The sequence below is a fragment of the Populus nigra genome, chromosome 5 (assembly GCF_951802175.1).
Source record: "Populus nigra chromosome 5, ddPopNigr1.1, whole genome shotgun sequence".
In the NCBI taxonomy this organism is placed as follows: domain Eukaryota; kingdom Viridiplantae; phylum Streptophyta; class Magnoliopsida; order Malpighiales; family Salicaceae; genus Populus; species Populus nigra.
Window position 1 is genome coordinate 21,309,363 of NC_084856.1, and position 12,917 is coordinate 21,322,279.

At 30.4% G+C, this 12,917-nt stretch overlaps 1 protein-coding gene across 1 annotated transcript; it reads left to right on the plus strand.

Moving 5' to 3' along the window:
• Nucleotides 1–4,710: 4,710 nt before the first annotated feature.
• On the plus strand, nucleotides 4,711–12,525 carry LOC133693170 (sugar transporter ERD6-like 5). The gene is made up of 18 exons (XM_062114334.1): nucleotides 4,711–4,938; nucleotides 7,900–7,962; nucleotides 8,780–8,869; nucleotides 8,980–9,039; nucleotides 9,190–9,255; nucleotides 9,378–9,443; nucleotides 9,522–9,597; nucleotides 9,688–9,752; nucleotides 10,123–10,215; nucleotides 10,313–10,396; nucleotides 10,506–10,590; nucleotides 10,847–10,890; nucleotides 10,987–11,049; nucleotides 11,136–11,195; nucleotides 11,571–11,624; nucleotides 11,841–11,900; nucleotides 11,982–12,096; nucleotides 12,195–12,525. Exons 1-18 carry the CDS (start codon nucleotides 4,777–4,779, stop codon nucleotides 12,326–12,328), a joined length of 1,440 nt encoding a protein of 479 aa, XP_061970318.1. The 5' UTR covers nucleotides 4,711–4,776; the 3' UTR covers nucleotides 12,329–12,525.
• Nucleotides 12,526–12,917: the final 392 nt, after the last annotated feature.

Sequence of the window (12,917 nt, forward strand, 5' to 3'; positions counted from 1 at the left end):
CGTAACTTGAGCTTGAATAAGAAGCCCGAGCCCCGAGTGCATAAACATGGGCTCGGGCAAGTAGCACCTGTATCATGAAACTAATGCTGATTTAACCACTCAATTAATGATAGTTTTCCTGTTAAAAAGTTAATCGACACTAAAAAAGGTTTTGGGGACTACTTGGACTTGCTAAGTCATTCCATCTTAATCTTCGTTGCGCACACGAGTTCTTCTACATTCTGTTTCTTAGTAATTTTTTTTCCAGATTGGATATTCGTCACCTGTTTCAGGAATTTAATCTGATTTGAGCCTGTCTATGGCAGAGGCGAAATATCTACAAGTTCATTCCCTCGAAAGTTTAACAGTTCGGAATGATTTTTTCTGGATAAAAAATAAATAAATCAAACTACAGTAGTTGATTTAGTTCGATGGGGCCTTGAATCATATCACTGAACAAGGGTAGACTCCCCTTCTTTTTCAGAAACTCTTTCTACCTAGTTTATCACATTGGCTGTTGATCTTGTTGTCAGGTTTATTTGAAATCTTTCAATGGAGGCTTTGCAGGAATACCTTGGATTATAATGTCTAAGGTAGACAAAACTTCTTCCAGGCCATCTCTTCCTGTCACTCGAAACAATTTTTCTTTTTGATGATAATACAAAACGTGTAGATCATACTGAACGAAATAATGGTCTGGTCTATTTCAGATATTCCCAGCAAATGTGAAGGGTTCTGCTGGAAGCGTTTGCAATTTTATATATTGGTTCCGGCCCGTAGTTGGGGGGGTGTTTCTCACACCTTTAACTTTGTATTGTAATGGAGCTCTGGAGGTGATGCCGTCCTCCGTATTTCCCCATCTCCGATGCTTCTTTTCAGCGTCAGTTTCATGACCGCCAATGATTGTTTTCTTTCCTTTCTTATCCATTGTAAAGTTGGTGCCAGAGACAAAAGGACGGTCACAAGAAGAAAAACAAGCATCTGTTACTAATGTCTTGCATTAAGAAATGCCCAGCATTCGTTTGATATCGGATCAACCAAAACTGAAACTATAACCTTAGACTCCGAGCCTTGTTATTTAAGGCCCCAAAACAAGATCTTGACTACATCCTACTTTTATTTTGATTAGGACCCTGTGCTCCTAATCAAGAAATCTTGATTGATTTGGAAAGCAACTGTGAGATGAACTGATGAAGTATGAAAAAATTATTAATGTGTTAATAGTCATGGATTATCTCTACTAGGGTTTTTTTTTTTTTTTTGTGTGGGGGTGTGGGATGCTGGTTAAAGCTGGATTACCTACCGTAGTAAGTTCTACGTCTAATCAATTGGACCTTCTGTTTTATGCATCCAAACAAATCGTTACTTGTTGAGAAAATTTCGTTGACCTCTAGCAGGGAAGTTCACGTGCAACAGATTTCCAACTCTAAAAAGATTCTTTGAAGCATTAAACAATTTTTTTTTGACAAGATGTATGGTCCCGGATCCTGAATATGGTGTTGGAGTACGTGAGAAGCTTGAATATATTATGAGCAAAACACAACCTCAACCTCTTCGAGATAGATACTGATGCTTCTTATGCAAAATGATACGCTGAAAATCTAAAAATTTAAAGGATGGCTGTTAACTTATATGTCACTAGTTATTATGAAGCACTATATTCGACTATGCACCGCACGTTAAATTTGGAATGCTCTAGTCAAAGCTTTCTATTATGAATCAGGCGAATCATAACTTTTTTCATTGAATCAGAAAGCTTTCTTTACTAAACAAACGGGTCACCTCTTTCATCAATGTATTATGGTGATTTGGTGGAAATTTTTCAAGAACTTCATCATTGTGAGAGGACTGTAATTAAAGACCCTTGATTTAGCTTATGTTCCAAGTATAATTAGTTAATTTATGCACTTTTCAAGTGAAAAACATATGAATGTTGTCACTTGTATCTTGTGTTACTTGAAATCATCTCTAGAAAAATGAATTTTGTTTAAGAAGGGAGGCAACTTGAACATCAAAGGTTATATCGATGCTGATTGGACTGGATTAATAGATGATCAACGATTTATATCTAGATACTTCACATTTAATTATAGGTGAGAATTTGATCATTTAAAGAAGTAAGAAACAAGAAATGATAGTTAGATTGTCAGCTAAAACCAAATACAGGGGAATGACCAAGGTAATGACCAAGGTAATGTATGAATTATTATGGATCAAGAATCTGATACAAGGGCTACGTATTAAGCAGATAAGTCCTATAAAATTATACTGTAATAGCAAGGCAATATATAATATCGCTCATAATCCAATCTAATATGATAGAACTAAATACTTTGAGATTAATAAATACTTTATCAAAAAAAAAAATTGGAAGCAATAATTATTGATCTCTCGTGTTCGATCTCAAGATTAACTTGTTGATATTGTGCTGATCAAGGCAGTGTCTAACCAATTAACCAAACTTTTAACATCTTACTTGACAAGTTAATCATGAGTGATATCTATACACCACCAGTTCGAGGGGAGTGTTGACATTTTTGGAGTGATTCTTTCGTAGCTGGCAGACGATCTGTCAAGGCTCCAAGATTACTGCCTTTTCGTCATTTCTTTCCTTGTGGTTACTTGTACAAAATAGATTAGAATCTCTATAATTATTTAGGTAGTTTACTCTTCCTAGATTAGTCTCTGTTACGGTCATTAATAAGAGGAGGAAGGTTTAAAATTATTTGCGTGTTTAATTTTTAACAATTGGTATGATTCTACTTATCCTATAATTTTAACTAATATCTAACAAAAACGAGACCAAATGATGTTCTTGCTCTTTTACTCTTGGAAAAGTTTTTGCAGGAAAAATATAAGCAAGTGCTACTAATTAGAATATGTGAAATCACATAGAAAGGCGATCTGTTAACAAAAACGAGAACAAATAAGCGTGATTATTTTTTAAAATATTTTTTATTTGAAAATATATTAAAATAATATATTTTTATTTTTAAAAAATTATTTTTAATATTAACCTATCAAAATAATTTTAAAAATACTAAAAAAGTATTAATTTAAAATAAAAAAATAAAAAATTTTTAAATTTTTTCAAGAAGTTTTTAAAACGAAAAAATAAACAGGACCTGGAATAAAAAAATATAGCCGTGGAAGAACACAGGTGTTGTCGTTTTCAGTTAAATTTTAGGTGATCCTTGATTCAATAAATTAAATCCAAGCCTCTATTTTAAAAGATTAAACACCTTTTTAAGTCTTGGTTTTTAGTCAGCAATGAGAAATTGGGCTGCGAGTAAAGTCTGAATCTAAGAAACAATGTATGGATTAGGTATCAACATTTCCATGGTTAAATAAAAAGTTATTTAGTTGTGTAGTAGTAGATTTTAAGGACGGGATGTATAAGAAAATATAATATAAACCTTTTTGGAAATTTATTTAGCAATTTGAATTGTTTGATTGAATGGTTTTTAATATATTATATCTCCCTTGAGAGTTCTATTTCTCTATATATTTCTCCAAATAAAAACATAGTTTTCTTGGAGCTAATTAATGATAATGCAGCAGGTCAACGATATGAGTTCTATTTCTCTATATATTTCTCCAAATAATATCAAGATGCTATCTATTTTCAACGAAATATATAGATTAGGTATTTTAATTTTTTTTATATCAGTGGCTGTTAGGAAGCAACATCACCCTTTACCTAAAGTCATGTGATTATTAAATAAAAAAAAAAGAAAAAAGAAAAATGTGACATCAACTAAGAATTGAAACTTAATAGAAAATATAATATGTTATCAATTAGGAAGTGATGATCAGTGGCGGAGAGGGGGGGGAGGTTGGTAGGAGCCTCGGCCCTAGCCCCTGTGAAGAAATGTCTCTCCCTTATAAATATTTATAATTTTAATAAAAGTAATTGAAATTTTTTCTTGTTTCTTCTAATTTTTTTTTTCTGACTCCACCCCTGGTGGTGATATTATTTTTATTGATATAGTCGTTGATATTAATTACTCTTAATTAGATAATAAGATATAATTAATTCCGTATATATATTTTTTAAATAGTTAAGAGTATTCACGACTCCAATTTTTATGGAGCGCGGAAGTTGGAAGCTAAGTCATTGTGGATTAGAATCTAAACTCTTGAATCATGAATTTCCACTAACAAGTCTCAAGTTCAAAATCATGAAATTAGTTGAGAAATTTTTTTTGGTTTTTATTCGGGTATTCTTATATTTTTTTAAAAAATAAGACTATTTTTGTTCAGAGTTTATAATTGTTCCTCTCAATAAATACGTTTCTTGAGGATTTGTGTTCTCATTCTTATAGGAATATAGCAGTGCTTTAACCGCTAAATCAACATTTTATTAATGATTAGTTGAGATTTGACACAGTGCAACAATTATACAAAATTATACATTAATATTATTTAGTTACTGTTTCAAAACATAAAAAATAAAAATAAAAAGAACATATTTTATGTCTATTATATTTTAGAAAGACAGAAATTCACTCAAAAATATATTTATTTTATAGTTTTATATATGTTTCTTTAACTAAATATTTTTTTATATGTTATTTTTATCTTAAAACATTAACTTAATGGTATAATATTCTATTGAGAAAAAAAAATAGTATTAATTTTAAACTTTCAACAGTGACTTAAAAGATTTGATCCTTTGTTCTATATATAGCATGGACTCTGAAAAGCTTATCATTATTTCCAACACCAATTTTCTCTGTCTGTATCTATTCACTTTCAAAGAAAGTATAAAAAGTAGAGAGAGTCATCGAAGAAGGGATGGCAGCATCTACAAGGTCTTTACTTCTTGAAGATGGAAATCCTAATGTGAATGATAATGGCGACTGCAACGAAGAAAGAAGTCATGACTCCTCCATCACTCCCATTCTTGTGCTTAGCACCTTCATTGCCGTCTGCGGCTCTTTCTGCTACGGGTTCGCTGTAAGTACACTAATCAATACCATCACCATGTTTCTTGCTAGAAAGTCAGAGGTTTCTTTATTAATTCAATAGCAATATTCTGGTTTAATTTTGCTAATTTTTTGATTTACTATCCGAGCTAGCTAGTTTCTCTTATGATCAGAAAGCTGAGAAAACTCTGAAAGATTAAAACCCAATAAATACAATCAGTTAGCTAGTTTGATCCTTACGGTATTTAGTGTTAAACCTGCTAGTGGTTAACATATTAATTAAGATCAACTTAATTACCAACAAGAGCCTAATGAAGTTGATTTCTACAAATTTCTTAAAAATCAAGCAATTAATAAGTGCTGCATATTGCTCCTCTCTCTCTCATATTATAAGTGTTAACCTAACATTAAATTCTCCTTTTAAGTTTTGACACCACATCTCCTCACATTCTTCTACCATCACTCCCTAATCTCCTATATATAACAGTGTCTTTCATAACCTTCACTTCACTACAATGGTGGTTTTAATGGCTTCATGTGTATTTACAAATTTAAGTATTTCTTTCAATTTTGATTCATCCTGAAAATAAAAATATCATTTAATATTAGAGATAACAATTCAATATCTCAATTTATTTCATCATTTCACATGCTCATATGCACAAGCTATGTGGGAAATGAAGTTAGAGGGCTTTGACATAATAATAATAGCAAAAACAAGCTCATTTAATTAGTTTCTGGTTTTTCTAGTTTTTAATACTAAAAAATCGACTCGAACTACACGAAATTAGTTTGGTTTGAACCAATTCTCAATTTGATTTAGATCATATCAACAAGGAATATTATTTTTTGATTTGATTGAATTTTTAAATTAAAACCGAACTGTGAACACCTTTAATAATGATTATAGTTATAATACTTTATCTAAGGCTGAGATTTTAGATTGACAAAGTTAATCCAGCAAATCAATTCTTTTTTTTTTTTTTTGACTGAAATAACATTGATTCTAGTTTTTTAAATGAAAACTTTAATAATGCTATTGCGGTAAAAATATCCAATTAAAATAAAACTTGTCTTGGACTAGATTTTGGTGCTAATTAGTGAAGTATTTAAATTTTGTATAGTAGTTTTGATGCGGGAAAGGTGTTCTATGATACTTGATCTTTATCGTAAAAAAAGGAGAAAATAAAAATTGAATGATGAGCTTTTGAAAATTAGTGTCAAAACTAAACAGATATGCCCCCCTCTCTCTCATTACTGTATCAAAATCTCATATACCCTGTTCGACACATGAAGGCTCTTTTATGTTTCTAATAATTCATAATTTTATTTTATACGTTCCATAATTAATTAATATATCTCATTTAGGTAGGTTCAAACGCATAGCAAGAAATCTTATCGTGATGACTACGTAACAAAACACCACATAAAGTCTTTGATTTAGACGTCTACCAAGCAGATTGTCTATAGATCATCTCACTGTAAATTGTCAAAATTTCTGAATTTAATTGAATTTCTTATGAAAATTCATCCACTGAAGTCCATTGATTGGAAATGGGTGAGTCATGAATGTTTCACGTGTTTAAAGAATATCACGCTATCTCGTATAAAAACCTTTTAAACTTATAATTTATATTAATTAATACTATTTTATGTTTAATTTTTATCAAATAAATAAAAGATAGTTAAATTCGAACTCGTGACTACTTGAACATCAAAACTCTGATAATATATCAAAAAACCATCACAACATAATAGTTTAAGTTATTAAATAAGAACTCAAGATATAATTTATTATATTATTCTTTAACATATTTTTTTAAGAAAAAATTTTTAAATTTAAAATTTACACAAACTCATATTATCTTGTACTTAAATAACATCAGCTTTCTATTCCCCATCTCTGCAAATCATTTGATCAGAAGCTTGCTTTTCACTGCACTTCAAAAAATCTTTGAAACCTGAATGACAGAGTGGTTCCAGGAAAGATACAGTCTTTTAAATCCTAATTGGTGTTGGTGTTAGATAACAAAAAGACTCAGAATTTTCTTCAAAACCCAGATACCAAAAGAGGGCCAACAAGAAAATAACAAGACGATGATGATGATCATGCATGAACAGGAATATGAAAAAAACTGAATTCCCTTGAACCAAAAGCAAGACAACCCATCAACATCATGACAACAAAGAACTCAATATCACCCTGACCCTTTTGTCTAAAATTTTCAAAGAAGGAAAAAAATAAACAAATAAAAGGAAAGGAATCTGCAGTGGTTGATGATCGATTAGGAAAAGGAAAAAAAAAAAAATAGGACTTGAAAGGGACGTGATAATGGAGAAATTTTAGAGTTATTGCCGTAGATGATCATTGATAACTCTTTTAAAATAAAATTTATGTTTAATGTTGGTGTGCATTCTTAGAGTGTCTTTAATTGTAATAGAAAAACAAATAATAAATTGAAAAAATTGACTCAATTTAACTATTGATGATATGAAACCTCGATTTCCAGGCAAGTAATAGCGCATATTATGCAGAGAAGTCTACAGTTATCTTATGAGGAGTAAACTTTGCCAATAAGAATGCTCCTGGTTGTTTTATAAGATTTTGAAGCCTAAACTTCTATTTTGCTATGGACTCTCCTACTAGGCCTCTTCGAGCCCTCCATTTTTATGGCCCGACTAGAAAACTCACTGCACCATCGAAATTCTAATGGCTGCATAAACTTGATTGCAATATTGCTGCTGAACCAGTACTTTGTAGATGATTCATGGGCTTTTTATTTATTGGCCCGACTTTGTTTATATTATTTAATAAAAAAAATCATTTATTTTATTTTTTATAATGTGATTGATGTTTTTGATAAAATCTGAGTGGTATTTATAAAAAAATATAATTCAAGGACTCATTCTCAGTAGACTCCACTACTAAGATTGCTCAAGTAATTTCAATAAAAACCACATTGTACTGACACTGAGATAAACTGCTTGTCAGGTGGGCTATTCATCAACAGCTGAATCTGGAATCAGGAAAGACTTGGGCCTCTCGGTGTCAGAAGTTAGTGCTTTTCATACTCTAGTTCATCCATTTTTAGTTTGAGACAAATAAGAGATCTTTGAAGTATTGTTATCAGTATCGGTTTAATACCCGAGTTCGTTGATTTATCTAATTAACCTGTGGTTCAATAAATTAATCTGAATTTATTTTAAAATTATATCTCGAATAAAAACTAAAAGAAAACTTTGAAGTTTATTTTATTGGGCTTTACTTAGATTTAACTAGATCAATTAAATCACTGTTTTGATTTATATTTAAATTTAACTAATTGAAAGTGTAAATGGATTGAAAAAGAACTTTACTCAAATTATATTTCAAATCATTATGTTATCCGATTTAGTTTAATAAATATGCGTTAATAAATCTTGACCTCCTAAAAAAATAGTATTTAGAAATATAGTAATAATTGATTTTTAAAATATTTTTTTATTTAAAAATACATTAAAAATATTTATATATTTTAAAAATATTTTTAACATTAACATATCAAAACAATTTAAAAATAAAAATATAATTAATTTAAAAAAATAATTAAATTTTTATAAAACGTTATTTGAAATGCAATTCCAAATGGCGGCCTAGGGTCAATATTTTCTATTGAAGCATTAGAATTAGCATTTGAACATGGATGGCCTGTCTCACGTAACAAGAACATATTGGAATAAATCCATTGATAAAATCTCTATTCCGGTTAAGATGAAGTAAATCATTCATGCAAACATTCTTGTCCAGTGGGAAACTATTATTCTGATTTCCATATCCTTGACATTTTCTATGGAATCGATGGATGTTTCTAATTTCCCTTCACATTTTGCAGTACTCAGTTTTTGGTTCAATACTGACAATCGGAGGAATGATCGGTGCGATTCCAAGTGGGAAGATTGCAGATTTTATTGGCCGAAAACGAGTAATTAATATACACATACTTGCATAGGATTTCAACTCCACAAAATTAAATTAAATTAAATTAAGAAGCGTTTAATCCATTCGTATTAATTTGGTGTTCTTCTCAAGCAGACAATGTGGCTATCTGAAATATTTTGCATCCCAGGATGGCTCCTAATAGCGTTCGCTAAGGTCCCCCCTCCTCTTAGCACTCAATTTTTTTTTTCAACATGATGTAATACCGATCTTTAATTTGTGCTTGAGAAATTAATCATTTCATGTTTATATTGTTTCGAAAAATATTCTTTAATATGATCAATAAATTTAATTTTTTGTTTGAAGGATGCTTGGTGGTTGGATATTGGAAGACTATTGATTGGAGTTGGAGTTGGGCTTATTACATATGTGGTAATTGCATAGGTTTCGAAGATTTTATATATATATATATATATTGCTACGAATTTTTATATTTTATTGACAAAATTCTAAAATGAAATGGAATTTTATGGTCATTCTTCATGACATGACAGGTCCCAGTATATATCGCAGAAATAACACCCAAGAATCATAGGGGAGGATTTACATCAGCTCAGCAGGTAAAGCTAATGCCTTGTCGATGATCAAGTATAATATCCAACAGTCTGATTTTTATTCCCTTGTTTAAATGTGTTTAGTTGATGATAAGTCTCGGCTTCGCCCTTGTATATTTCATTGGAAATATTATTTCTTGGCGTGCTCTATCTCTGATAGGTAAAGTTTCTTAATCTTCTTATGAATTCAATCTACAAAGTAGTTTAGAGATTAGTATTATTTAATGTATTAACCGGATCCTGTTTTCAGTTCTTATTTCATGTATACTGCAACTTGTGGGTTTATTCTTCATTCCAGAGTCACCCAGATGGCTGGTGAGTCTAATTTGTTACTGCTTTGTTTTAAATTTTCATAGTTATTAAATCCCATATAGGTTAACCCAAGTACAGCACAAGATACATGTTATAGGTAGGCAGGTTGACGTATGTGAATCAGGTTTTTTTTTTTAATTTAAAATAAAAATAAAAATAATTAGGTTCTACAAGTTAATCAAGTCAATTGTAAGGTGTTTTTTAATCAAGTCAATTGTAAGGTGTTTTTTTTTTATATCTGATTGGGTTAAAAGATGAGATGGACTAACCGAATTATGTAATAACCCGTCAAGTCAAGCCGGGTTTAATAATTGTGCAATTTTTGCATAGGGGAACATTTGAAACATAAAATGAAGAGTAAATTGTCCAACAGGCAAAACTTGATCGTGAGAAAGAGTTTGAGACTACTTTGCAATGGCTTAGAGGAATGAATGTTGATATTTCTCAAGAAGCAAATGATATCAGAGTAACATTTCAACTTCATTTCTCTACTATTTATGAATTGATTTATATAATTTTTTTTTTAGAAAAATCATTTGACAAATAATTTCATTGTTTTATAGGATACTATAGATAATATCTCTCAACACAACTCAAGAGCTAAATTTCTGAGCTTATTTCAGAGGAAATATGCTTATCCAATAATTGTAAGTGTAGAGTAATCCTTCCTTTTTTTGGTTTTATTCTCATAAATTATTTTCCTTCATTTTTTATAACTAATCAACTTTCTTAATTCCGATTATTTAAATTGATGAGGTTGGAGGAGGACTAATGGTTTTGCAACAATTTGGAGGAACTAGTGCTGTGTCATATTATAGTAGCTCTATATATGTTAAAGCCAGTAAGTTGTCTCTTGCATGTTATTCACAGCTTGACTTGTGCCATGTTTGATGCATACATAAGAGATGACATGAAACAATTCTTTTCTTCAAAATCTACATTTCTGTCTCACTTTCGCCGATGAGACATCCTAGTCTCGTTAATTTAGTCTAATTTATTCTCATTTGCTCATTGTTAAGTGCCTCAATTTAGTGTTTCTGATATAGAAAATGAACTATGAAGATGGCTAAGTGATGAATTTGCTTGGTTTTGCCTAGATTTTTCAACTATCATTGGTACTACAACGGCAGGCATTATGCAGGTGTTTTCCTGGTGTTTTTTTCTTAAATTTTATGTGGGGAGCAAGTTTAATGGCTTTGTGTGCGTAGATCTTAGAATGTAGATGATTTTTTTGCAGATCCCAGCGTCTATTGCAGGTGTACTCTTGTTGGATATATCTGGAAGAAGAAGACTTCTTTTGGTTAGAAATTCAGATGATAATGATTTCGTTTTAAAAAGTTTGAAATGATCATATCATTTGTAATGAAAGTGTACGAATATTTGCAGGTTTCTGCCATTGGAACGTGTTTAAGTTTAGTCCTCGTTGGGTTGTCATTCCTCTTGCAGGTTTAATCAAATTTAGATTTGTGTTTCTACCATACTGCTGCAAATACATCTACGGTTTTATTCTTGCATTTTATTCAAATTTCTTTCAAAACTATTTAGTTATTAAAATTTGTCCGGTTGGGGGATCAAACCCAGGAACCAGTTAACAAAATTGATTTAGTTAATTTATTATTAGTTGAACTAATTAAAATCCAGTTTAATTTTTTTATTTTATTTTACAAAATGATATTATTTTAAATTTAAAAAGTTAAAATAGCATCATTTTGATTAATTCAAGGTAATTGTTTCAACCCTTGACTCAGATCTTAAGCAGGGTAATGAGCTGATTTAATAACTTTGAAATTTACTTTCCTTTTTTATTTTTTTTATGAGCAGGAACTACACTATTTGAAAGAGCTAACTCCGATTTTGACATTTATTGGCTTATTGGTACGTGATTCAGTCCAGATTAAAGCCATGTTTTCCATCCTTAATTAGCTTATGTACAATGTCTTTAATTTATCATATTTTCTCCCTTCTTCGTTTAATTACTAGCATTTGCTTTGCATTTATATGAAGGTAAGGAAACACATCACTCTTTTTTCCACACAAAATGTTGGTGTTGTGATCCAAGTTTCCTTCCAATTTCTTTGACGTTGCAACCAGGGTTATGGTGTTACTTTTGCAATAGGCATGTCGGGAATACCTTGGGTTATAATGTCAGAGGTACACATATATTTTCTTAATTAATGAACATCTTCTTTTAAGGTTCTGAAGCTTAAATAAATTAAGGAGATTTTATTGTAGATATTTCCTCTAGATGTGAAAGCCTCAGCTGGAAGTTTAGTGACTTTAGTCAATTGGTCCGGCTCTTGGATTGTGACATACTCATTCAATTTTATGATGGAGTGGAGCTCGACAGGTGAATTACTCTCACTTTCTTGGCGTCTCTGCAGCACACAGACACAGTTGAAGTCAAGTAATTAATTGTGTTGTCTATGGTGGGCTATTATTTTGTAGGAACTTTTTTCTTCTTTGCCACTATATGTGGTGTAACAGCCTTGTTCATTTGGAAGCTGGTGCCTGAGACTAAAGGACGAACATTGGAAGAAATACAGGCAACCATCACTCATTTTCCATCCGAAGCCTGCTAAGAAGAGAGTGTATACATATTTATTATTACTCTCTCTCTCTCTCTCTCTCTCTCTCTCTATATATATATATATATATATATATATATATATATATATATATATATATATATATATATATTGGCCAAATCAGGATAATTAAATCAATTGCGGATATTTGCGTCTATTTCAATAAAAATAGCCTTAAAGGGGAAACTTAAGTTCGGCATTTAAAAAATAATAATCAAATTGCTATGTGGTATTAATTTTTTTTCATATTTATATATTTTTTAATAAAATGGGTTGGGATTGAATTTCACAGATAAATAAAAATATCTAACAAAAATATGGATTGAAGATCATATATATATATATATATATATAGGCACACACACTTTCATACTAAATATCATTAGTTATTGCATGGATTCATTTTGAAGAGAGAGAATTACACAAATATAAAAGAGAAAATTATAGATAATCACATTAAAATTAATAATAATATCTCAAACTAGGTGTCATAACCCGTTTCTGGGTTATTCCTCAAATTCATATTTTTTCTGTCCAAATTAAAAATCAGAAAATAAAATAACAATAACAACAAAACCAGCAT